The following is a 27,192-nucleotide window of genomic DNA, read 5'->3' on the forward strand; positions in this document are numbered from 1 at the left end:
CTTGTACGATGAATATGATATAATTATGCCTCTCATGACTGCTTTGCCTGATTCCCAAAGTGTTGATGGTGAGATTTCTGAAGAGTCATTGATTTCCAGAAAGGATGCCCACTCTCTTTTTATAAGGGTGTTAAAGTTGGGGTCTTCTAGGAGAGAAGTGTTGAAGCGCCATCTTGTGAAAGTTTTCTTCTGTACTGGGATGTTTAATGTTAAAGATACAGGGGCATGGTCGCTGATAATAATTGAATGGATAGTATTTTCTGATATCTGTTGAATTAGTGAGTTGCTATAACAAGAAAGAAATCTATTCTAGAGGAAGAACGATGTGCTGAAGAAACATGAGAATATTCTCTTAGTAGTGGGTTCCTTGCTCTCCAGCTATCGCTAAGGCCATAGTCCATTATGTATTGTTTAATTACTTCTGATGAGTGACCAGTTCGTGTGTTGCTGTGGTTGTGTGTACGGTCAAGTGATGGGTTGAGAACAGTATTGAAATCTCCAGCTACTATGAGATTTGTGGTGTTATACAGCAAAGAAAAAAGGTTATGAAAGAAAAGTGGGTCATCACTGTTTGGAGCGTATATGTTTGCCAGTGTGAAAGTGAAGTGATTAATAGATATATTGATGATAATGAATCTTCCTTCTGGGTCTGAGATTGAAGAATTGAGAGTGAAGCTGATGTTTTTATTTATCAAGATGGAAACGCCTCTTTGTTTACTGTTAAATGTAGATGAAAATATTTTATCGAATTGTTTGAAATGGATGTGTTGTAGTTCTTTATCTGTTAAATGTGTTTCTTGTAAAAAGCAAATATCTGCCTTTAATTTAACAAGGTGGTTGATTACTTTAATTCTCTTAGAAGTAGTATGAAAGCCACGTACATTCCATGTTATTAGGTTAAGTGTTTGCATGGCTGAAAGTAGGTAGTGTGTAGAATGTGTTATTTGTACCTAAAGTAGGTAGCCATGATATATACTGTAGAAGGGGTGGAAGGTTTCCCCAGCTGGGATAGACAAACGCAATACATGGATGGACACGATAGATATATAAATACTACACTGAACATAGATAGACAAGACATGTATACAAATACCACACACAAATAGAAATTCTGACCATGTCAGAGGCAGATAGAGGGAGTAAAGATTAACAAAAAAAGAAATAAAAAATACATAGAGATAATGACACAATGCATGTGATGCTTGAGGCAGATATAACATTGTAGCAATAAATGAAAAAAAGAGAGAAAAAAATGTTTTTAATAAATCAAATTAAAAAAAAGGCAACAACAAAAGGAGAGACGAAAAAAGAAGAAGAAGAAGAAGAAAAAAGTATAAGGAGACATCAGGGTGTATAATAAGAATTCATTAATAGCTATTGGCATGGTAAATTAAATTTATAACAGGTTTATCTATATGGCAATGTAAAATGCATTATGGAACAGTCAGTGTTAGGATGAGCAATGATAATCTTGGTTAAACTATAGCCACGTAGTGATGTTTGAATCGCGATAGAGTATTCCATTCACGTAAAGTTTATCTACCGATAATGTAGCTCACTTTCCTTCTTCACGGAACTGTTTCATTATCGGCAATAGTTTTCGTCTGCGGTCTTGAATTTGTTTGGGAAACTGATCATACATCCCATACATGGTATTCTTCAATCGATTTCCTCTGCTTTTAACGAGTTCTTTGTGTTTGTAGTGTTCAAATTTAGCGATTATTGGAGGTGGCTTTTTGGGGTCTTTGGATGGAAGACGGTGAACTCGGTGAAAAGTTATCTCCTCAACTGTTGCTGCGGGCAGTTTAAGAGAGTCATGCATGAATTGTTTTATTGCCTTCTCTGGGTCGTCAGGTGTATTTTGTGGAAGTATGTTTATTCCTGAAAATATCAGATTATCGCGCATGCTGCGACACTGAATGTCCAATATGGTTTCTTGCATAATTTGATTTTCTTTGGAGAGTTTTGTGACTTGAGTGGAGAGATGTGATACAGTTGCTTTTAGTTCGACGTTTTCTTGCATTAAAGTTTCGAATTGGGATTGAGAAAATTCGAAACTAGCTTTCAGATCACGGATGTCTGTATGGAGAAGTTCGAGTATGGCAAGTTTGGAGTTTATGGATGCGAGTACACTGACCTCGACTGTGATTTCCTCGTCTGTTTCGGTGGATGAATCCCGTTTGCGTATTTTCTTGTTTGGTTCTGACATGGTATCCAAATTGTAGAAATAGCTGTCGATGCAATTGAGCAGGTTGTCCGAGTCTTGACAAGGTTGGTTATCCAGTATAGCGAAAGTTGTTTTGATAAATGAATGAATTCAATGGTAATCTAGTGTTTGCGTTTGTGTTCAGTGTGCTGCCATGTTGAATCTCACCATGTTGAATTGTCCTGTTATTAACTGGTAGTGTACAGCTGTATAATTCTTTATTTTCTGTAATAAAATGCACTGTATCTGCAGTGTTGGTTGTAGAAACTTGAACACAGATCAGAGTGTAGTGTTTGTAGGCTGCTCGCTCTCACATGTGTGTGTTATGTACATGACCTAATGGTCTTATAATAAATTGTAGCTGAGAGATTGTGGAGTGCAGAAAGACGTCCCTGCTCCTGTAAATGTGCTGATGTGGTGTCCTGTCCTCTGATTTGTGTGTGTGACACAAACACACTGACATTTCTGTTACATCTTCAACTTTAGCTGGATTATGGCTGTGTTTGTGTGTTTGAGATCAGTGTTCTGATATTTCATCATTTCTCTTCCAGTCTGCGTGTGTGTAATCTGACAGAGAAAAGCTGTAGAGTTCTGTCCTCAGTTCTCAGCTCAAACTCCTCCAGTCTGAGAGAACTGGACCTGAGTCACAATAAACTGCAGGATTCAGGAGTGAAGCTGCTCTCTGATGGACTGAAGAATCCACACTGTACACTGGAGATACTGAGGTACACACACACACACACACACACACACACACACACACACACACACCACACACTCACTCTCTCACACACACACACACACACACGCACACACGCACATACACACACGCGCACATACACACACACACACGCACATACACACACACACACACACACACACACACACAGTTTTAATAAACACCACAACATCCAGTTCTCCTCTGTGGTAACTGTAATTGTAGTGATCTGATATATTGTCATTGTTGTGTGTGTGAGATGGAGAGTAAATGTACTGTATATAAAGATTTTGTGTAGTTCATGTTTTCAATACTAAAACTGAGTGTGTTAAGTGTGAGAAGGTTTTCTTTCTTGCAGGATGTGGGACTGCAGTATTACAGATAAAGGTTGTGCTGCTCTGGCTTCAGCTCTGAGGTCAAACTCCTCATCACACCTGAGAGAACTGGATCTGTTCTATAATAATCCAGGAGAATCAGGAGTGAAGCTGCTCTCTGATCTACTGAAGGATCCACACTGTAAACTGGAGACACTGATGTGAGTTACTGACTTACTGTCTCTTTACTGTATGATATTGTGTAATATTCACTGTGTGCTGTAAAATGTCACATCTAATGTGTGTATTTATGCTTCTGTTGTTCATAAGCAATGTGTTTAAATGTGTCTGTAATTCTGTCCTGTTGTGTTTTTCAGCATTAAGAATAAGACACTCACCAGGTCTGGTGTATGACAGGAGTCTCTCCTCAGACCTTTTTTCCAGGATAAATCAGTTATGGAGGTGAAGCGTTAGAACACGTCCCACATTTCCAGCAGTTTGGGAGCTGAATCATTCATATTCAGATGTAGAAGATCCATAACAATAACTGTGACTGATCACATCCTTTTATCCTCTCAGCTACAACTTCACACTTTAACATCTTTTACAATCCAAAGTCAAATCCTTCAGCATCTACACACAACACAGAGATATCATCACATCATCACACTGATTACACAAATACACATCCATGTGTTACAGATGTTTAGAGATTATTTTTACCTCTTTAATTATGTCGCTTTGTAGAAGCCAACATTCTGTTTTCCTATTTAAGCTTAGACAAAAATTTATAAAATTTAATGCGGCCTAGGGCTTTCGAGCCACATGCACCAAATTCATATATGTTTTAGTCCCTGGTCTGAAGTTTGTTGCTGTTATTTTTCTAGGCGATCCGAGGACCGGTACTTCCGGTACCGGGTCTTAAAATGGCCTTTTTTCCATAGACTCCCATTATAAAATTTGGAGGTTTATAACTCGGCACACTTTTGAACTATCTACACCAAACTCGACCAGCTCCTTTAGGGTGATACTCTGAACAAAGTTTTAAATTGGTGTACCGACTGGCCTTTCGGTTGTGCCGCAGCCCCGCCCCCAAAATATGCAAAATCAAAAAACTTTTTAGAACATGGACATGTGACATATCAAAACACTCACAACAATGAGGGGAATTCTGATGACGTCAAATGACGTCACGTGATGCACGTGAAAATAAAAAACTTTGCACAACATGGGCATGTGATATATCAAAACACTCAGCCCAATGAGGGGAACTTCCTCAGGAGTATTCGGATGACATCACATGCTCATCTCCACTTGCCTCCAAAAGTAACACTGTCCCTTATGTCCACTCGCCTCCAAAAAGCACCGGTCTTTGGGAATACTTGCCTCATCAAAGCCAACATCAAAGTTTGTCACGACGAACTTTACAAATCTAGTTAAGTAATGTTCCTTTAAGAAAATGTGAGGTGAGTTCATTGCTGACCAATCAGGAGAGCAAACACGAAGCAAGCGGATGACGTCAGCGTCTAGCGCGAAAACAGAGAGAAGAGAGATGATGCAACATGGAAAATACTGAAAAGTTTTGTGTCAACAATAAAATTAAGGTGGTGTCTTACAAAATTCTACATAGGATTTATCCTGTTAAACATGTTTTGGAAAGATTTAAGCTTAATATTTCTTATGCTTGTGAATTTTGTGGTCAGGAAAAAGAAACCATTTTGCATCTGTTTTATCATTGTATCTACTCAAGACTTTTTTGGAAAGATATGGAAAATTAAATTAGTAGAAAATTGGGTTGTGTGGTAGAAATTGGTGTATGTGATGTGTTTTTTTATTTTGAGGGAGATAATTTGGAAAATAATGAACAATATATTATACAGCTATTTATTGTATTAGGAAAGAACCATATACACAAAACAAAGTGGGCCCTTTGTAAACCAAATCTGTCCCATTTTATAAATGATTTGAAGTTATACAGTAATCTTTTGGAGAAAGTAAAGAACAAAAAAGCTCAGAAAACGTGATATTTTAAAAGAATTCATTTTTTTGTAATTTTTTTTTCCTTTTTTTTCCTTTCTTTTCTGGTAACCTATGTGACTGATACCTCTTGTTTGTGTGGCATTGATTAAAATGTGTATTTTGTGTTTGTCATTTTGCAATAAAAAAAAAAGAGATGATGCAAGTAGAAAGCTTCTGAAAATATATCACTGATTGTGAGCAAAATGCAGACAAAAAACGTTTTGAAAGACTTTGGTTAACCTTTGAACGGGACTTTATTTTATTTTTGAGTCATTTTGAGTCATTTTAGAGTGTGTTTTCCCATGTGAACACGGCGATGACACATACAGAGTTCATCACCTCGTGGAAAATGGCGGCGCCTCTCAGCGAACTTTTATTTCAAAACGACCATCGAACGTTTTCAGTGGATTTACTGCTAGTTTTCCCCAGAAGGAGGAAAAAGAAATTGTGAGTGAGCGGAAGTTGAAACTGTTTTTTTCTCTTTTTCCCCACATTATTCTGTCAATACGGCAGAAGAAGGCCTGGACTGTTGCATCTAAATTTCATTCGTTCTGGACGATTGTTTTTTTCCCCCCTTTTTAATTCAGACTGGTATTTGAAGAAACTACTGAACCTATTGGTGTTTGAACTACACATTGACAGTTGAATTGTTTTTTTTTCCTTTTGTCATTTATTCAGTCTTGATTTAAAGATGATGTCTTTTGGGTGATACATTTGAAATGTTTTTGCAATATTTTTATTTATTGTTGAATTGAATTACACATTCAAAGTTAAAGCTACTAGGTGTATAAAGTTGATATAGACCAGTGTAGGTTTTAATTAAGAAACTTAAAATCTAACATCAGTTCAAATAAACAATTAGAACACTAAAAGATAAATAGGAAAAAGGAAAAATATTAAGTTGCCACTTAAACTAAGTGTATGTATGAAGTGTATAAACTAAGTGTACTATGCATTGATGGCATTAAGTACTGTCCAGATGTAGTCGTTTCTGTTGGCTCCTGTTCAGGTCTTCCTGATTTCAGGCAAATTGTTAAAATTGTAGTCATCAACACAGAAGTTTTGTTTGTGTGCAAAGAGCAGACAGCGTGGTACACCGAGCATCTGCGTTCCTATGAATTGTCCAGCCATGTACCACTTATGTCAGTCATTAAGCTGTCTGATTTGAATGACTTGTTTCCACTGCCAACCTACAAAATACAGGGCAGGATATTTGTTACAATTAAACATTTCATCTTGTGCTGAATATTGTCTTGGGTCTAATACTGAAAATTGTGGAACGTGTCAATCATTTTTCTCAAATTATTTTTAGGTCCACATGACAATGGAGATGAGAACTGTTTTAAGAGTTATTGTGACTGACCATGACATTCACAAGGTCACGCTTCCTAGCAAACCACAAACCCTGGACTCCCTGATTGAACAGCTTGGGCAGCATCTTGATCTTCCATACACGTTCTCTCTTCAGTATGAAGACGCTGATTTTAACAATGCACTTGTTAACCTTACTGACATTGCAGATTTACCTGAAAAGCCGACTTTGAAGGTAATCTCTCTCGTGACATCACCTACACCAGGCCAGGCCGACACCGACATTATTTCTGTTACCTCTCATGAAGAGTCACCTCTTACACGCCAGGATCCATGGCCAGAAACATTTGAAATTCCCAGCTTTTCCGTGGATGTGGAATATAGACTGCGCCAGGGAAACCTCTTGTTTATGAGAGATAAGACATGCTTGAAAGTTCCCAGGGACATGAAACATGAAGTGCTTGAAAAGCTTGCTGAGGCTATGTACAAATTTAAAGCATATCCCCGTGAAGTAGATTTCAATGATGTTGCATCGGCACTTGTCAAAAAACATCCATGCCTTTTTGAACCAGGCTCCTCCACTGGATGGAACGGATGGAAAAACAGTATAAAGTTTAAAATGGGTAATTACAGGAGCAAACTACAGAGAGCTGAATGCACCGATGTTCTTGTTAATTCAATGAAAAGAGGGAGCCAAGATTCTCCAAGAAATGTCAAGAAACCCAAACGATTCGAGATCAATTTTCTACCCAATATGCCTTCTGGTGAAAGTGAAAGCAGCATGGAATCAAAACGATTAGAAATTGTGGAGGAGATGAAGAAACGACATCCGAGTTCTACACTGATAGCACAGTACATGGACACAACCTTTTCGCTAAGAAGAAAAGAGTTGGTTGAAAAGGAGCCTTCAGTAAAAGAGACTTTAGAAAGATGGCCAGCACTCTTCAGGGAAAGTCAGGTAATTAAGACACATTTTATCTAGGGCATGTAAAAATGTTTTAAGTCTAAATGTGCGGTTTCTTTGGTTCTCCTCTTTTTGCAGATTATTGCAGAGTTCAACCGGATCACAAGTAAAAACCTCAAGCAAGAATTCTTCTCAGCCCTAGATACACATACTTCTCGGTTTCTGGAAGTTTTCAAATCAAAGAAAGGCACAGCTGGAAAAAAGCTCTCGGAGTATCTAATGCAAATGAAGTCTGCAGTAATTTTTTTTTTTTTTTTTTTTTTTTAAATAGTGTAAGTCCATTTGTCAACTTTAAAGTGATCTGTTTTCACTGTTGATCTTGATGTTTTATGTATTATGTTAGAACATCACAGATGTCACTGCTCGACGGACAACAGTTCTCCGTGGTCTTGCTGTCCTTCTTGGGGAAGACACTACAGACTTCTTCAAAACATGCTTTGTAAGTATTCTTCTAATTTAATATCTGTAAAAAGTTCTACAAGAAAGATGTCCCAATTTTTGTGTCAGCATTACGTTTATTTAAGAGATCTTATATAAAGTACATAGAAGATAAATAAAATGCAAGTAAAATATATACTTTAGTTTTTCATAACATTTGATCAAATAAATCTTAAATTGTGGGTGAAACTATTTTCAAACTATAAAAATCTCATAGAATAGTGTCTTAAATTTTTCCAATCCAATTTCAATCCAACTACTCAGTGCAAAGAGGTCTCTATATATAGCCATTCCTTACCTATGTCCCGTTACAGTTTTAGCAGCATCCCTTCTCCACCCTATCGCCTCACTCTCTTCTGGTATAGACGGTTTCAGCAGTAATAACAAAAACAAACACTTTTCGACGACCAATAATTAGCGGTAAATAATAACTTGAACATTAAAAGGATAGGGAAAGGATCTCATTTTGTTACAAACCTGTATAAATTTCTTTGTTCTGATGAACACGAAGGAAGATATTTTAAGGAATGTTTGAAATCAAACCGATCATGGGATGGATGTAACTGTGTTACTAAAAATACATTGCTATTAAATGTTTCAATGATGCTTTTGCTGAAAAGGTCCAAATTATCACTGACAATTCTCACTGAAGCCCTGTTACAAATTTAAATGTTACTTCAAGAACTAGTAACAGCACCTTAAGCAGTTTACATTTTTAAAAGGAACATGCACTTCTTTGCGTTTGCAAGAATGTATTTTAATATTGCTTTTCTTTCTTTAGGACTGTGATATTGTTGCACCTCAAGTATCGATAGGAATTCTCACTGTGGTGCCAGAGGACAGCCTGATGTCTCCACAAGGTTTGCCATTGGAGGTCACTGATACAGCAATAATCTTGGAGGGTGTTATAGCAATGGATGGACTTGAGAATGTTCCACATGCCATGTGTCTTGTTTTTGGGCTGATCTATGCTTTAAACATGGAGTACCCTTCACAGCTTAAAAACACTTTTGAGTTCATTCAAAGGGTTTTTCTTTCCCTGGGGCACAAATCTCTCAAACCAAAACTGCAATCACTAAAAAAACTTACTGTTTTAATGTGCTTTTGTGTTTCTGATGGCAGAAACAAGACCATGTTACTGTAGGTCTGTTGTTGCATTTTTTTTATTTTTTGAGTTTTAATCAGTCACCTGCCAACCTGGATACAAAACCAAAACTGATTCAACTAAAAGCTTTGTAGTCAAGAATTTGTCCAATATGTTTTTACATACAAAATATGGATACAAAAACCAAAACTGCAGTAACAACTTGTTTTTTCTGTTTTTCATACGTTTGTAACAGCAGAAACAAGACTGTAGGTCTGTATTTGCATTTTGGGTGTTGTATCCAGGTTGATGGGTGACAAATCCCTATACCCACAACAAAAATGTGTTTTAATCATTTATCTGTGTTTGTAGTAACACAAATGTTTTATTGTAGGGTTGAATTATTATAATAAAATGATTGTTTTGACAACATTCATTCATTCATTCATTCATTCATCTTCTACCGCTTATCCGAACTACCTCGGGTCACGGGGAGCCTGTGCCTATCTCAGGCGTCATCGGGCATCAAGGCAGGATACACCCTGAACGGAGTGCCAACCCATCGCAGGGCACACACACACACACACACACTCTCATTCACTCACGCAATCACACACTAGGGACAATTTTCCAGAGATGCCAATCAACCTACCATGCATGTCTTTGGACCGGGGGAGGAAACCGGAGTACACAGAGGAAACCCCCGAGGCACGGGGAGAACATGCAAACTCCACACACACAAGGTGGAGGCAGGAATCGAACCCCGACCCTGGAGGTGTGAGGCGAACGTGCTAACCACTAAGCCACCGTGCCCCCTAAATTTTAAACATTTTATGCAAATTACCTCAACCACAAATTTTACTTATTTTAATTAACTCTTCTCATAATTTTCCTTCATTTGATTGTGCAACTTCAAACTGAACATTTATATAATGAAACATATATTTATTTATTTATTTTTATTTATTTTTTTTATTTGGTACAAAACAAGAAATTATTTTATTTTTATTATATTATAAAGAGTATAAAGAGACATCCATTACTGATGTGTAGATAAACTCACTAAGACAAAAGACATGTGATTAAAATCTCTCAGCAGTTCTGATCAGCAGTAAAACTGATAACTGTAAGTACATCACTGCATATGATTAGAACTGAATTTAAACACAGATTAGTTCAGGGGAGGCAAACTCAGTATTCATGTAATTATTGAATGTAAAAACTCAAGCAATGTTCATTTGGACAAGTTTATTTTATTTTAAACTGTCAGAAGAACAGAGGATGTCTGCACACAAATACAGGGGAGCTTTTATTATAACTGAAAACAAATCCAAAGGCAGATAAAACCAAAAAAAGCACAAAGTAAAAGACAGGTTAGTAAACAGCAGGTAATAAATCTGAACCAGACTTTTATCACACAGAGCAAAACACAGGCTGTAATTTAAATTGAGAACAGGGAAGACAGGACATGAGGATTAGTAACATCACGACCAGAGAGAACACAGAACATGAGGATTAGTAACATCACAACCAGAGAGAACACAGACCATGAGGATTAGTAACATCACAACCAGAGAGAACACAGGACATGAGGATTAGTAACATCACGACCAGAGAGAACACAGAACATGAGGATTAGTAACATCACGACCAGAGAGAACACAGAACATGAGGATTAGTAACATCACAACCAGAGAGAACACAGAACATGAGGATTAGTAACATCACAACCAGAGAGAACACAGGACATGAGGATTAGTAACATCACAACCAGAGAGACCACAGAGGAGTTAAGATGAACTTTCTTATTTACAAATGTGTTTCCAGTCTTTAGTTTTATAAATAGTTCATTGTCCTTTTTTCATTTATGATGTTTAATTTGTTGTTCTGTGTCCTGTGTGAAGTGTTCAGTGTTCACAGCTAGTTATTTATGATTAATACTATTTTATTAAGATTATAATCCTATGAAGAGTACAGAATGGAGGTATTACAGCTCCAGAACTGATTCATAAACTCTGTTCACAATTCAATGGACTTTGATTTATCACCTGAGATAAATAATAAGCATAGAGCAACACTATAAGAACAACAATACTATACAATATAACCAAAATTAAAATAACACAACTCTATAACAATCTGAGTTTTTAAGCAGATAGTACACAAAAGTCAGAATCCTACATCATACAACACACATGGATATGAAGAATATCAGTGTTGAAAATTGTGTATTCAGCAGATTATTTTAATTAGAAGTTCACACACACCTTTTCTATAATAAATAAACAAGGTCCAATATTATGGTCTTATTTTATCACTTTGACTGAGTGGGCAGCTCGCCATTGTGCACATTTAATCACGTCCGATACCAGACGATTCCTCTCCAGAAGACTTAAATATGGCACATATATTCCAACAAGCTCATTTGTAATATCCCATTTCTCCGTTGATTTGCATCAGCTTCTATTTCAAATAATCGCCTTGTGGTTTTCTCACTCCGGTGACAATTTCGTATCACCGTAATCCTTTCAGAGATGTGAATTTTTTGCATTCAATCTTTCTCTCCACACGTGGAAACGTTCTTGAATACGGCTTTGTACGGCTGCTCCATTTGAATTCCCCCTCTGACTCTCATGCTCACAGTGTTAGCTGTGCCATCTTCACTCTCCTCTCCCTCCTTCTCCTTCTCCTTCTCCTTCTTCTTCTTCTTCTTCTTCTGATTTTTAATGGCGGATGGCAAACCAACTTAAGGTGCATTCACCGCCACCGACTGGATTGGAGTGTGGAGCGCATAATGGTTTGGAAGTTTTGAAAAAAAAAATAATAATAATACAATATATATGTTAAATTCTATTGATCAGTTTTGTTTGTTTTAGTAAAATAACTAATTCCTTAAATAACTATATCCTAGACTGTTTTGGTTCATTTCCTAATAGAACCTGAAGGGAGAAATCATTTATTCCAAACGATCGTAGAGCTTGAATTAGTTTAACTCTTGCTCCTTCATATTCATCACACTCTATAAGTACGTGCTCTACTGATTCTGCTTGACCACATTTATCACAATTTCCATTTTCATGTTTCCCCATAGGGCGGTGGCTTAGTGGTTAGCATGTTCGCCTCACACCTCCAGGGTCGGGGTTCAATTCCTGCCTCCACCTTGTGTGTGTGGAGTTTGCATGTTCTCCCTGTGCCTTGGGGGTTTCCTCCGGGTACTCCGGTTTCCTCCCCGGTCCAAAGACATGCATGGTAGGTTGATTGGCATCTCTGGAAAATTGTCCCTAGTGTGTGAGTGCGTGAGTGAATGAGAGTGTGTGTGTATGTGCCCTGCGATGGGTTGGCACTCTGTCCAGGGTGTATCCTGCCTTGATGCCCGATGACGCCTTAGATAGGCACAGGCTCCCCGTGACCCGAGGTAGTTCGGATAAGCGGTAGAAGATGAATGAATGAATGTTTCCCCATTTTATATAGACCCTGATTTAATGCACAATGTCCGAGACGCATTCTTGACATTAACACATCTTCTTTCCTGTTGCCAAACTTTCTTCTTTCTAGCCCTACTTTCTCTTGAATATTATGAAAGTGTCTACCTTTTGTTCCACTATCCCACTCCTTCTCCCATTTCTTTCTTGTTTCTTTTGCAATTAACCCTTTTACTTCTGCTTTACTCATTGACACTTTAATGTCAATTTGTGCATGCTTTAAGGCCTGTTTAGCCAGATGGTCTACCTCCTCATTTCCTTCCACACCCATATGTGATGGTATCCACAGGAAATTTACCATAATTCCATATTGTCTTATTATAAATAGACTCTGCATCACTTCAATTATCATACTGTATCTTGTCTGGCTGTTGATGTTCCACTTAATAAGCTATTTAAAACTGAAAGGGAGTCTGTGCAAATTACTGTTTTCCTTGGCTGTACTTCTTCTATCCACTAGAAATGCTAGAAATAGTGCTAGAAATTCTAATAGTGCTAGAAATATTGCTATTATCTCTGCAGTAAAAAACGATACATGGTCTGAAATTCGTTTGTATATTTTGACTTTGAAGTGGGGAATATATACTGCTGATGCTGTTCTTCCAGATTCAGGATCTTTAGAGCCATCTGTGTATACTTGTAATATGCTATAATATGACTGTTCGATGTATTGTTGCACTTCTATATTTGTTAACATATTTCTTTCTTCATGTTTTTCTTTGTAAAGCTGAATGTCAACTACTGGCATAGGGAAAAGCCAAGGAGGAATTGCTGAAGTTGCCACAGAAGGAGCAATATTGATGTCACTAATTCCCATATTCTGTGCTTCCTCATTTGCAGTCCATCCAAAGCTTGATAGTTTTTTATACTCATATTCCCAGCAGTTCTTCAAAATTTTCTTAGCTGGATGGCTATCCAAGTGTCCCTTTACATTGATCCAATATCTCATCTTTAATTTGAGCCTTTGGATTTCTAGAGGCATTTCACCCATCTCTACTTGTACTGCTGTTATTGGAGATGTTCTTATTGCTCCACAACATATTCGCATAGTTTGTTATTGAATTGCCTCAATCTTTAACAGGTGTGTTTTAGATGCAGAACTATACACCATACTACCATAGTCAATAGCTGCTCTTATCAGTGCACAATAAATCATTTTAAGAGACTGACGACATGCCCCCCATTCAACTCCTGATAAACACCTCATTACATTTATCGCCTTTTTTTCCTTTGTCTACCATTTTCTGAATATGAGCTCTAAAATTCAATTTTGAATCCATCCACATTCCCAGAAATCTAATTACTGACACTTGCTCCAATTGCTGATCATACATTTTAATATTTATTATTGGACTGATTTTTCTTTTTGTAAAACAGATCACCTGAGTTTTTGCTACAGAGAAACGGAAACCCCATTCATTAGCCCAACTTTCTACTTTTTTAACAGCGTTCTGCATACACTTCTCCACATGCCCCACATTGCGGCCCCTTTAGCACAGCGCGCTGTCATCTGCATACAGAGATCTTCCTATCCCCGTGTCTATCTGATTATAAATATCATTAATCATTAGATTAAACAGAATGGGACTGCTAACACTTCCTTGAGGTGTTCCATTCTCTATTTGATATATCTGAGACAATTCAGACCCCAAGTTATTGACCCAATTATACATTCTACCTTTTATTTCCATTTTTTCTAGTTTTATTAATAGTCCCTCCTTCCACATCATGTCGTAAGCTTTTTCAACATCAAAAAATACTCCTATTAACACTTCCTTGTTTACTTGTGCCTTTCTTATTTCAGCTTCCAAACACAGCACAGAGTCCATTGTGTTTCGCCCTTTCCGAAAACCATCCTCTCCCTCCTTCTCTCTCCCACTGCCCGTACAGCAGCGCCATGGGTGGGGCTTTGGAAAGTGCTGTTTAAAGATTGTCTTATGAAAGATTGGCACTTAGGAGAGCCAATCACTGGAATCAGAGCCGTGATTGGACAAAACAGCTATCTATCTAGAACTTTCCTTTCTCTTTTTTTCTTTTAACTAGTAACCTGATTACCCGGGTTTCAAGTGTCTTTATATCTTAAAGCATCATTATGGATCGTTCACATTGAGTGGACATCTCGGACAGATATGGTTTCAGTTTGGCATGCATCTTGATATGCAGTTATTAATATATACTGTTAAAGACTCCGTCTACTCCTTAAAGTTTGTGCTGCTATCACATGCTGCTGTAACACTGAAGATTTTTCCATTGTGTTGATTCAACATTCCTGCTCTCCATCATGGACAATTCATCTCACTCAGTAAAGATCCATTAAAGAGACAAATATTGTATCTACTGTAAAACTGACAGAAAAAAAAAAAATAGAAGAATAATCTGGACTGCAAGCAGCCGATTTAGCACCCGAACTCTTCTACGATGAAGCCATGCTGTTGTAATAGCTGCAGTGTGTGGTTTTCATTGTACTGCTGAAATACACAAGACCTTCCCTTAAATAGAAGTGATCTGGAGGGGATCACATGTGGCTTTAAAACCTTTATATACCTTTCAGCATTCATAATATCTTCCAACACATGCAAACTGCCCAGACCATATGTACTTATACACCTCATAACATCAGAGATGCTGGCATTTAAACTGAACAATGATAATTTTAATTAATATTCACTTTGAATTAAAGGTGATAATGAGACATTTCAAGGAATATAAAGAAATATCTGGAGCTAAACTGAATCAAAACAAAAGAGAAGTGCTATGGATGAGCAATAGTGTAACTAATATATTACTAGTATAAACCCTAGACACCCAAAGCAAAGAAGAGGTGAAAGTATTAGGCTTAACAATTACAAACGTGCTGAACACAACTGGGGAGAGAAATAATATTAAATAAATACTGAAAGTGAAAACTGGAAATAGCTAATTATAAATCAAGAATTTAATATTTTTGTATTCAAATGTATGATTGTAAAACACATGATGTACTTGTGCTTTTTACAAAGTTATTTAAAATCTTTCAACAAATTTGGAGAAAAAAAAAAAAAGGCAAGACCGGCAGCAAAGCATTTAATTGTAATTACACATTAAAATACAGAAGCACTGATGAAATACATACGTGAAAAAAGTGGTTATCCGTTGGGGTGTGTGTGTGTGTGTGTGTGTGTGACTCACACGCGAAAAGGAGATTTGCACGTTGTATGAAAAAGTGGGTGGCTCTTAAAAGAGCCTTTGTGTTGATAAAGACGGCGGTAAGGCGCTTTACTTGGAGCTGGTGTACTTGGTGACGGCCTTTGTGCCCTCAGACACGGCACCCGCCTCCACCTTGTGTGTGTGGAGTTTGCATGTTCTCCCCGTGCCTCGGGGGTTTCCTCCGGGTACTCCGGTTTCCTCCCCCGGTCCAAAGACATGCATGGTAGGTTGATTGGCATCTCTGGAAAATTGTCCCTAGTGTGTGGTTGCGTGAGTGAATGAGTGTGTGTGTGTGCCCTGCGATGGGTTGGCACTCCGTCCAGGGTGTATCCTGCCTTGATGCCCGATGACGCCTGAGATAGGCACAGGCTCCCCGTGACCCGAGATAGTTCGGATAAGCGGTAGAAGATGAATGAATGAATGAATGAATGTTATGAATACTATTTGATCTTATATTAGTTTTCTTCTTGTTGTTTTTGTTAGAAGTAGTAGTAAAAGCAATATTCTAAAATGTGCAAATGTAGCACTGGGTAAAAGCGGAAAAAACAAGAAAAAAACAAGAACAACTACTACTAATAGTAACCTGAAACTATTTGTAACCATTGTGAGTTATTTTTTAATAGAATTTGCTACTAATACCACCACTACAACTACTACTACTGATATCAGCAGCAACAGTACAACTACTACTTAAAGAAACAAATTGGCAATCAAACATTCTTCGTAATTCTAGAGCTCTGTACCTGAGGTCATAATTAGCTCATAATAATCAACACTGGTGAATTTTGCTCTCTTTCTGTTTAAACACAAACACAAAACAAAGAATGAACACTTTTTTTTGTCCATGCTCCTATATTTTAATATGTAATTACAAATTAGATACTACTACTACTACTACTACTACTACTACTACTGCCAGAACTAACGCGATGCTTGATTTAAGTTTGTTAATTTTAGTGAAGTTTAGTTAAGTTCCATTTAAGTGTAACGTAGCATTAAGAGTGTACAGTAGAGTGTACAGTAAAGTGTACAGTAGAGTGTACAGTAGTGTACAGTAGAGTGTACAGTAGCGAGTAAGTGAACGAAAGCGAAAGTGTACGTACGAGACAAAATTCCGCCTGTTTACTCCTCCCTCAACCTCCGTGCGCATCTTCCGTAAAGTAAAACCAGTTTATTTTTTTAACATTCTCTTTTATTACTGTATGTTTTTATACAATATTTGTCATTTATAAATACAGGTACTGTACATTTTTCTTATTCAAAACACATAAACAAAACAACTGGAGTGGAATTTTGCGAGCTGGAACGGATTAATGGGATTTCAATTCATTTAAATGGGGAAAACTGTTTTGAGATACGAGCAATTTGAGATACGAGCAAAGTCACGGAACGAATTAAACTCATATCTCGAGGCATCACTGTAATAATTTTAAATGTACTCTTTTTTGAAAAACGTAGAAAATGTTTTTTAATCAATGATAAATAAATAAATAAATAAAAGAGAAGAGACTGAAAACACAACATCAGCCATCACGTATTTATGAGGAAACGATGCTAACATCGTTAGCATAAAGAAATTTGTTGTGTTTAATCGTGAGGGGACGAAACTACAAGTCGTGCAACAATAAAAGAAGAAAAAAAAACAACGTATATTCAAGTAATTCGTGTAATTCGCATTTTTTTAAATATCCCTTACGCTGTAAAACACTTTATTATACGATTACAATGCTCGTTCATTTAATACTTGCTCGTTCGTTCTAGTTACTGCACTTAACTATTTCATTAACATTAGTTTAAAATCATATACGGTTGTAAATATAAGGATTAAAGTCATATTTTTATTACACATACCTCACCTTTATCGTCCAGATCTGACAAGAAGCTCAATTAACCTTCGACCTACGACCGTCTTCTTAACCACAATGTATCCATCCGAGCAACGGTAATGTACGTCGCTCTGGATAAGGGCGTCTGCCAAATGCTGTAAATGTAAATGTAAATGTAATCGCATTCATTAAAAAAAACAATATATATATGAATCCTCGTATCTCCAAAACCATTATTTTTCAGGAAATTAAAAAAACGCCTTATTGTTAAAGACATTGTCAAAAACATTGTATCGTTAAAGTTGTTATTATACCTTATATTGCTATCATATACTGTTGTGTACCAACATTACCACAACATTTTCCCAAAGTCACGTTTTACAGACGTCGCTGCTGCCAGCAGTGTTCAATAAAGTCTGCGGTCACGTTGAGCCTTTTGACAAGAGACAAGGCTTCAATAGTTAACCAAAGCTAATGACTGTAGTTACATACATCTTCCTAAACTCTATTTTAAAGGTTTAAGAGCTATAAGTGATGCAATACAAAACACGATAAGCTGAATAGGCTGTCTAATAGGTGGAAATTAGTCTAATCTGCTCGCAAACTTACCTTCGTGGCTCACGGGTTTCTTTCTGCACAGAACCATTACAGCTATCGATTTTAACAAAACAGGCCTACTCAAATGTATCTAACCTAACTAGATACATACTCAAATGTATCTAACCTAACAATGTATCTAACCCAAGGCTGCCAACTCTCACGCATTCAGTGTGAGACTCACGCAATTGACCCAATTCTCACGCTCTCACACCACACCTTCATATTCTCACGCCACACCCCCATATTCTCACGCAGACTCGTGCAGCAGTGAAGGAAAAAAAAATCGCGCCGCATGATCTCGCAAAGCAACGCACAGAGAGACCAGGCAGACAGTCTAGTGAGTTTTTCGTGACAATTGTGAGGGAAATACACAATTTATTCCCATAAACTGTGTAGTCAGCCGTTCTCCCTCCCATCTGCACGATGTGAATTGGGAAATCAGGCAGGTCAGTGAGTTACAGGGTGCTCCGTCTCTCCGTCCAGTTTAGGCTAGTAACTATTAGGCCTATGCTTTTATATAGTTTATATAGAATTAAGTTAGCATTAGCAGAGTTGTTTGTTTTGCAGCACTGAGCAGTTATTTTACATAACTTTATCATAAAAATGTACAAAAGCATTTCCAGATGACAAATATCTGGACATGCCTAGTAGTTAATGTTAATTATTGTTTTCTAAGAACAGAATGTCAAGTCAACGACATCCCATATTAAAATGATTTTATTTATATCAATCACAACTCATCAATCATCAGATATTTGACCGGTGGTGATGTCAGTATGGATAAATTTGAATTTTATGTTATAGGATGTAATCTAAAGTGTCAAGGACAGGCAAGAAAAGAACACTTGTATCAATGAGGGCAGCTTATCAGCCCTCCATCAATGATTCTTAACTAAATTGATTCAATGAAATCAATGATTAAGGCTGCAAAATCTGAAATAAAAAAAGAAACACTGACTTTGTCTGAATAAAACTATGACATAAACAAAAAGTGCATATTAACAGAACACGTTCTCAGTCACACACAAACAAACGCTTCGGGTTTAAGCTCAGATTTATATGACAATAATGGTGTCGTACGGCCAAGAAAAAAATAGTGCACTGCAGATTAAAAGACAAGAGCAAAATGTGGTGGATATTTGTTCTAACTCACACAATTTTGAGGGAAATTAATTCATTTTTGCAAAGGAAATTTAAAAATGTCCACCATCATCTTACAAACATTTCAGTTTATACTATACTGTAAATAACTTTAACTTCATGCCAGTTTTGTTCTGTCCATGTTCAGCATTGAATTTCTTTGTCATGTCACATTCCACAGCTCAGGACTTTGTAGTGTTTCATCAGTATTTCTATTTGTCTCTAGCCTACTAGGTGCAATATATTCATGAATCATAACAAAAAAAAAACATAAAATTGTGATTATTTACAAGTTTTTTTTTCACACTAATGTTTCTATCTTCAAAGTTAATGATGATATTAAACCCATTTCTGCTCTCTGAAATGCCCCAAGTCCTTGTTCATAAGCAGCTAAAAATTTAAGGTGTTGTTTTTAACCACAAAAAAAAAACAACTGTTTGTTTTTTGTAACTTTTCTAGGAATATATCGCCCCTAGAATTATAGAGAAAACAGAACTACTTTTTAAAATACTACAAATTCTTAATGTCCTGAGTGTCTATTTTCGTATAAGCTTCATATTAAAACGACTGTGGAATGAGACATGACAAAGACATAAAATGAACTCATATCTCATGAACAACACGGGACAAGTCTTACAGCTGGATAACACTTCCAAAACTGAAACACAGCACCGGGATTAGATATTATTTTTGGCCCAGCAGCCAAAGACTTTTAAAAACCATAAAACCACATTTTTGCCTCACGGTACACTTGTCATTGCCATAACTGACCCTTATGTGCCAAATCCATATTTGGCTTGAAATAGTCTAGCAGCGTTTATTATCAGGTCAGGAAGAGTTAGTTAAACTTATTACTACAGCTAAATCAACAACTTGTTCACTAGACCCCATTCCAACTAAACTACTGAAAGAAGTGTTACATAAAGCCGGTGAGCCTCTTCTTAATATTATTAACTCCTCGTTATCCTTAGGTCACGTCCCTAAATCCTTCAAGTTGGCAGTTATTAGGCCACTCATTAAGAAACCTAATTTAGATCCTAATGGACTTTCAAATTACAGACCGATTTCACACCTTCCGTTTATGTCTAAAATACTAGAAAAGGTTGTGTCTGTTCAACTGAGCTCCTTCTTACAGGAGAACAATATCCTCGAAGAGTTTCAGTCAGGTTTCAGGCCCCATCATAGCACAGAAACTGCACTTGTTAAAGTTACAAACGACTTGTTCTTAGCTTCGGACAAAGACTGTATGTCACTATTAGTTCTACTTGACCTTAGTGCTGCATTCGACACTATAGATCACAACATTCTCCTAGATCGCTTACAAAATTACACAGGTATTCATGGACAGGCTTTAAGTTGGTTTAGATCCTACCTGTCTGATCGATACCATTTTGTAGAATTAAATGGTGAATCCTCCAGCTTATTACCAGTTAATTATGGGGTCCCTCAAGGATCAGTTCTAGGACCTCTGCTCTTCTCGATATACATGCTTCCATTAGGGAACATTATTAGAAGACATGGGATTAGCTTCCATTGCTATGCACAGTTATACATCTCCTCAAAACCAGATGAAATAACTAAATTGTCGAAATTAACTCAATGCCTTAGAGAGATAAAAGACTGGATGAGCTGTAACTTTCTGTTGTTAAACTCTGATAAGACAGAAACACTACTTATAGGCCCAAAAACTAGTACACAGAAACTCTCACAACTTAATTTCCATTTAGAGGGATGTACTGTTACTAGTAGCTCGACAGTGAAAGACCTGGGTGTTATATTAGACAGTAACTTGTCTTTTGAAAATCACGTCGCCCAAACCACAAAAACAGCCTTCTTCCACCTCAGAAATATTGCCAAGCTGAGAAACATCCTGTCTGTATCTGATGCTGAGAAGCTAGTTCACGCTTTCATGACCTCTAGACTGGACTATTGTAATGCATTACTAGGTGGTTGTCCTGCATCTTTAATAAATAGGCTACAGTTAGTCCAAAATGCAGCGGCCAGAGTTCTCACTAGGACAAGAAAGTATGACCATATAACCCCAATTTTATCATCTCTACACTGGCTACCTGTTAAGTTTAGAATTGATTACAAACTGCTGCTACTTACGTACAAGGCTCTTAATGGTTTAGCTCCCATGTATCTAACTAGTCTTCTAACACGTTACAATCCTTCACGCTCTCTGAGATCACAAAACTCAGGACTCCTGGTAGTCCCCAGAATATCTAAGTCTACTAAAGGCGGAAGAGCGTTCTCTTATTTAGCTCCCAAACTTTGGAATAGTCTTCCTGATAGTGTTCGGGGCTCAGACACACTTTCACAGTTTAAATGTAGATTTAAAACTCATCTCTTTAGTCAGGCGTACACATAATACATCCCATAAATATTGTGCACTATCACACTAGACTTGCACATTTTTATGAACAGCAGATATGTTAATCCCTCTGCACTGCTCTTCTCTTCTCTTTTTCTACCCATGCTGAGACACCCATGCTAAGATCGTCTTCCGTGCGTTGAAATTTCTGGACCTCCACTGAGACAAGGCTGACTCTGTGAGAACCCTGAGACATCTACAGATCTACCGGCTCCAGTTGGACTCTGTGATACTTGTATATTTGTAACCACACCATCTAGTGTCACCCATATGAGGATGGGTTCCCCTTGAGTCTGGTTCCTCTCAAGGTTTCTTCCTTTACCAATCTAAGGGAGTTTTTCCTTGCCACTGTTGCCTGAGCCCTCAGACTTGCTCATTGGGGACAAATACACAAACACACATACATACATACATACTGTGAACTGTATATATCTTGAATTTTTATTATATTAATTCTTTATACTTCTCCTTATATTATATGATATTGTATTATATTATTATCAATACTATTAATCATTACCAAACAATATAAGTTTTGAATTGTACTTAATGTAGGAACTGATTTGAAAATTACAAAAAAGTAATTTAATTACATAATCCCCTACTGAATTAGTCAGTCAGTCAGTCAGTCAGTCACTCAGACAAACAGTTACTCAGTCAGTTAGTCTGTCAGTCAGACATATATTCAGTGAGTCAGTCAGACAGACACACAGTCAGGCAGACTGACACACATTCAGTCACTCAGACACACAGTCAGTCAGTCAGTCAGTCAGACAGACATACACTCAGACAAACAGTCATTCAGTGAGCCAGTCGGTCTGACATATATTCAGTCAGTCAGTCAGACACACAGTGAGTCAGTCAGACAGACAGACATACAGTCAGTCAGTCAGTCAGTCAGACAGACTCCCAGTGAATCAAAGTCAGTCAGAGTTACAGTCTGTTGTGCACTTCCATGTTATCACCATGGCCCTGTCCTTGTCACACAAAAGGCTTTTCCTTTTCCGGGAACCAAGGGCAATATACTGTAAAGGCAGTGACTGCTTTACTAAAAGATCCAGTTGCCAAGCTGAGAGTCCCACACGCCCTTCGGCTCAAAGTAGCCAGGCGTACACAGACGACTGCATGTGTAAACATTAGCTCAGTTACTTTTCTTTTATCAAGATAGGGTAAGGGACGTGGCTGTGTGTGTGTGTGTGTCCCCTCATGATGAGCGGGGAAGCTATGTGATCTTTTTTCAAAGTCAACAAAAGCATGGGGACATAGTTGGGCCACTGAGAAAACAGAGAGTCTGGGGAAGGCAGCAGTGTCCAGCTGGGGGCGCTGAGACACAACGATATGGCGGATACACACATCAGCCTCCTTTACCTTTCACTGTAATATTTACACACTGGACAAAAAACATGTGATTCAGTTCAGACAGTACATTAGATACACAAAAGTTTTGAAGGCTTTTTTTTTTGTATTTACCAAAATGTAGCTGATCAACCAAATCATGTCTGGTGTCTGATGTTTGCTCCTGTATTTTTTCTTTGGCAGCAGAAGTCCACCTCTCTCTAAATCTTCAAAAGATCTTCACAAAAATCTTCCATTTTGGCTAAGATTATTCTTGAAAACAAGAGCTCTCCAGACACACACACACACACTCAGATGATTAACTTTCTACCCAGTGTTGACAGGAACTTTTTAAAGGGCATCAAAGTTACTCTCCATGTGTCCTTTCTCCTGGTACAAAACAATGGTGTATGGAGAAGGTGATCTAACAAGAAGAAAAAAGAGGGGTAGAAGGTGAATACAGAGACAGAGGGGAAATGAGTGACAGTTGTGTGTGTGTGTGTGTGTGTGTGTGTGTGTGTGTGTGTGTGTGTGTGTGTGTGTGTGTGTGTGAAAGAGAGAGACAGTGAGGGAGAGAGAGAGAGAGAGAGAGAGAGAGAGAGCATCAAAGGCATTAGATCTCAGCCAACCCAGTCTCACGGCAGTTCGTGACACAGGTCACGGAATGTAATCTATTTGATTTGTGTTCGTGGAGACGAATTTCCCTTTTTTTCGTGTCACTCAGCACGACTTTCGATCTAATGTATTTCAATAGGAAGCATCTTTCGTGTCTGCACCAGTTTTTTTTTTCCGCCGCTCGGAAGCATTGTTTTTGCTCATTTGTTATTCATTTTTAAACTTTAAGCACTACATTACTCAACATTTAACCAGGAGATTTTATCCTTGTTATTATTGCTTTGTGCTGTGGTCTACTTTTACTGTGTTGAAGACGTCAGCTAAAACTACATGATGACCCACCGCCGATTCTCTTTTAATGACATCCTCATCTTTGTTTCAACACATAAACACGAAAGTGTGCTTGATAATTCAACAATACAATGTCATGACCATCCGTATTATTTTATTCTCCTTCTATTACAACCCAGTCTCACGGCAGTTCGTGGCATAGTCACAAACTGTAATCTATTGATTTGTGTTCGTGGACACGTATTTCCCTTCTTTCGATCTAATGTATTTCAATAGGAAGCATCTTTCGAGTCCGCTCCACGTTTTATTCTGCCACTCGGAAGCATTCGGACAGTAAACTAAATACTACAGTACCCATGAGCCTTTTCTACTTTTACTGTGTTGAAGACATCATATAAAACTACATGATGACCCACCGCCGATTCTCTTTTAATGACATCCTCATCTTTCTTTCAACACATAAACACGAAAGTGTGCTTGATAATGCAACAATACGATGTCATGACCATCCGTTTTATTTCATTCTCCTTCTATTGTGAGAACGGGGGATTAGCTGTGGTTATTAAGTAAATTAAAATAAAATAAGAAAAATCAATTAAATTAATTAGTGGACGCCCGCATTACCCGTGAGCCTTAGCGGAGATGGCTGCTATGGAGATGGAGCCAGGCTGCTTTGCGATTGGTTGATTTCTGCCCCCTTCAGGTTGGTGGAAAGCTCCTGCCTCAAGTGGAGGAGTTTAAGTATCTTGAGGTCTTGTTCACGAGTGAGGGAAGGATGGAGCGGGAGATCGACAGGCGGATCGGTGTATCTTCTGCAGTGATGCGGTCGATATACCGGTCTGTAGTGGTAAAGAAAGAGCTGAGCCGCAAGGCTAAGCTCTCTATTTACCAGTCGATCTACCTTCCTACCCTCACCTATGGTCATGAGCTTTGGGTCATGACCGAAAGGACAAGATCCCGGATACAGGCGGCCGAAATGAGTTTCCTCCGCAGGGTGGCTGGGCGCTCCCTTAGAGATGGGGTGAGGAGCTCGGTCACTCGGGAGGAGCTCAGAGTAGAGCCGCTGCTCCTCCACATCAAGAGGAGTCAGCTGAGGTGGCTCGGGCATCTGTTCCGGATGCCTCCTGGACGCCTCCCTGGGGAGGTGTTCCGGGCATGTCCAACCGGGAGGAGGCCCCGGGGAAGACCTAGGACACGCTGGAGGGACTATGTCTCTCGGCTGTCCTGGGAACGCCTCGGTATTCCCCCGGAGGAGCTGGAGGAAGTGTCTGGGGAGAGGGAAGTCTGGGTGTCCCTGCTCAGACTGCTGCCCCCGCGACCTGGCCCCGGATAAGCGGTAGAAGATGGATGGATGGACGGATGGATGCGCTCACACCACTTCCCAGGTAAGCCACGAGACTTGAATGTAATGGTCAAATTTGTTTAAATGTTATAATTGATGCTTTTCTTTGCCATTAGACTCACATGGTTTACATGTTAGAGCAACGAGTTAAAGGCCGACCAACAGTTTCCATATTAACAGTAAAAAAAGAAGAAAAAAAACGACACTTACACTTATACACCTAAGAACAATTTAAAGTGAGCTGAATTTACCTCATCTGCATGTTCCACTGGCTTCCGGTAGCTGCACGCATCAGATTCAAAACACTGATGCTGGCCTACAAAGCCAAAAATGGACCAGCTCCCTCTTACCTCAAAGCCCTCATCACTCCTCGCACTGCACCCCGCACCCTCCGATCTACCAGCACTGCTCGACTGGTTCCACCATCTCTCAGGGTAAGAGGCAAGTATACTACAAGACTCTTCTCTGTACTGGCACCAAGGTGGTGGAATGAACTTCCCCTAGAGGTCCGGACAGCTGAGTCACTGGATATTTTCAAGCGGCGGTTGAAGACCTACTTATTCAGGAAACACTTCAACTAGCACTTCTTTCCTTATCTTTTGCATATTTAAAAAAAAAAAATACCTTTGACACTTACAATTTCATTGTAACTTTGAACAAATGTTTTAAACTCATGGTATCTTAAGTATGTAACTTAGTGAGCCAGCATTAATGTATTCAATGTTAGAGATTTAAGCACTTATGTACGTCGCTCTGGATAAGGGCGTCTGCCAAATGCTGTGAATGTAAATGTAAATGTAAATGTTTTTAGACAGTAGGTAGAAACTGGTGTAGCAGAAGCTCTTACACAAAGAGAATGTATTAATAAAATATTTTAATATATTTTCCGGTATATTTACATATATGTTTGTTTTGTAATATATTTGTTGTTGTTTATTTTCTTTCAGAATGGAAGACCTTATTTGTTTTCTCAGAGAGAGAGAGAGAGAGATATCCTGGTGTCCACTATACAGAGAATGCAGGAGGACAAGGTATTGAACCAAACTAAATGACCTATTTAATTTAAAAGGACATAATGACAATTGCTTATGGGAAGTGAATAATTAAACTCACATAAAGAGAGAGAGAGAGATTCCTGGAAAATGGTTAGCCAAAGAGAGTGACAGGCATCGTAACCCAAAGACTTCCAAGATTTTTGTGAAAATATGTTATTTTGGGTGAACTAACATTATTATTTTTTTTTTTGCTATTAATAAAGCTTTTGAAGATTACAAAGTGAAAGTGTCACGTTTTGTAGAAAGACATGTGAATTTTGTAACCTGTGTGGGAAAATAATTTTAAGTCATTGTTTTATTTCCTTTTAGTTCTAGCATATTTTGTGGATCATGTAGAAGCCAAATCAAGTTACAATGCTAGTTAAATTCAAACTTTACATTAGACTTGTGGTTCCTGTATCTCATTAATATGAAAGGAAAGGGGCAAGGTAACTAAGTCACTTTTCACAACCCTGACTACTGGATTTACACTAAATCCTACTTAGACTAGTGATTAGTCAGATCTGGTGATAAAGGGCTTGGTGACAGATGTATGTTGTCTACCTAGAGAACTTCACTAATCATTTCATTTACACAACATCACAGTGACTATAAAGGTAGTTAGCTTGCTGAAGTCAGTTTGAACAATTATACAGGAGCATTTTTTAATAGATGTGGGTGGTGGACAGGGGCAGGAGGTTTTAGAGAGTTTAATCAGGTCACTTGTACAGTGCTTTTAAACTGTTTAAATCTATCAAAACATTTGAATATCTGAATATTAATATGTTGTTAAACTACTAACCAATCCCGAATCTGCTGCTTTCCAGATCAGAAGAGAACTGCCGTTCGCTCTTCTTTGTTTGTTTGTTTATTTATGTATTTATTTGTTTGTTTGTTTACTTACTTACTTACT

At 38.0% G+C, this 27,192-nt stretch overlaps 3 protein-coding genes across 7 annotated transcripts in view; 2 read left to right on the plus strand and 1 right to left on the minus strand.

Annotated features, from left to right (window-relative positions):
- Window positions 1-27,192, minus strand: part of LOC132863895 (NACHT, LRR and PYD domains-containing protein 3-like) — a 373,784-nt gene that overhangs the window by 159,416 nt on the left and 187,176 nt on the right. The window lies entirely within an intron of this gene.
- Window positions 1-27,192, plus strand: part of LOC132863894 (NACHT, LRR and PYD domains-containing protein 12-like) — a 164,975-nt gene that overhangs the window by 7,881 nt on the left and 129,902 nt on the right. For 3 of the 4 annotated variants that reach the window (XM_060896959.1, XM_060896962.1, XM_060896961.1), the window contains 2 exons: window positions 2,758-2,931; window positions 3,283-3,459. In XM_060896959.1, coding sequence (XP_060752942.1) covers window positions 2,758-2,931; window positions 3,283-3,459 — 351 coding nt within the window. The remainder of the gene's footprint in view (window positions 1-2,757; window positions 2,932-3,282; window positions 3,460-27,192) is intronic. The other variant, XM_060896963.1, reaches the window with a different exon arrangement.
- On the plus strand, window positions 3,704-9,487 carry LOC132863898 (uncharacterized). Its single transcript, XM_060896970.1, has 4 exons — window positions 3,704-7,526; window positions 7,611-7,769; window positions 7,876-7,971; window positions 8,752-9,487. Exons 1-4 carry the CDS (start codon window positions 6,576-6,578, stop codon window positions 9,112-9,114), a joined length of 1,569 nt encoding a protein of 522 aa, XP_060752953.1. The 5' UTR covers window positions 3,704-6,575; the 3' UTR covers window positions 9,115-9,487.

This window comes from Tachysurus vachellii, chromosome 21 (genome assembly GCF_030014155.1).
Source record: "Tachysurus vachellii isolate PV-2020 chromosome 21, HZAU_Pvac_v1, whole genome shotgun sequence".
NCBI lineage: Eukaryota > Metazoa > Chordata > Actinopteri > Siluriformes > Bagridae > Tachysurus > Tachysurus vachellii.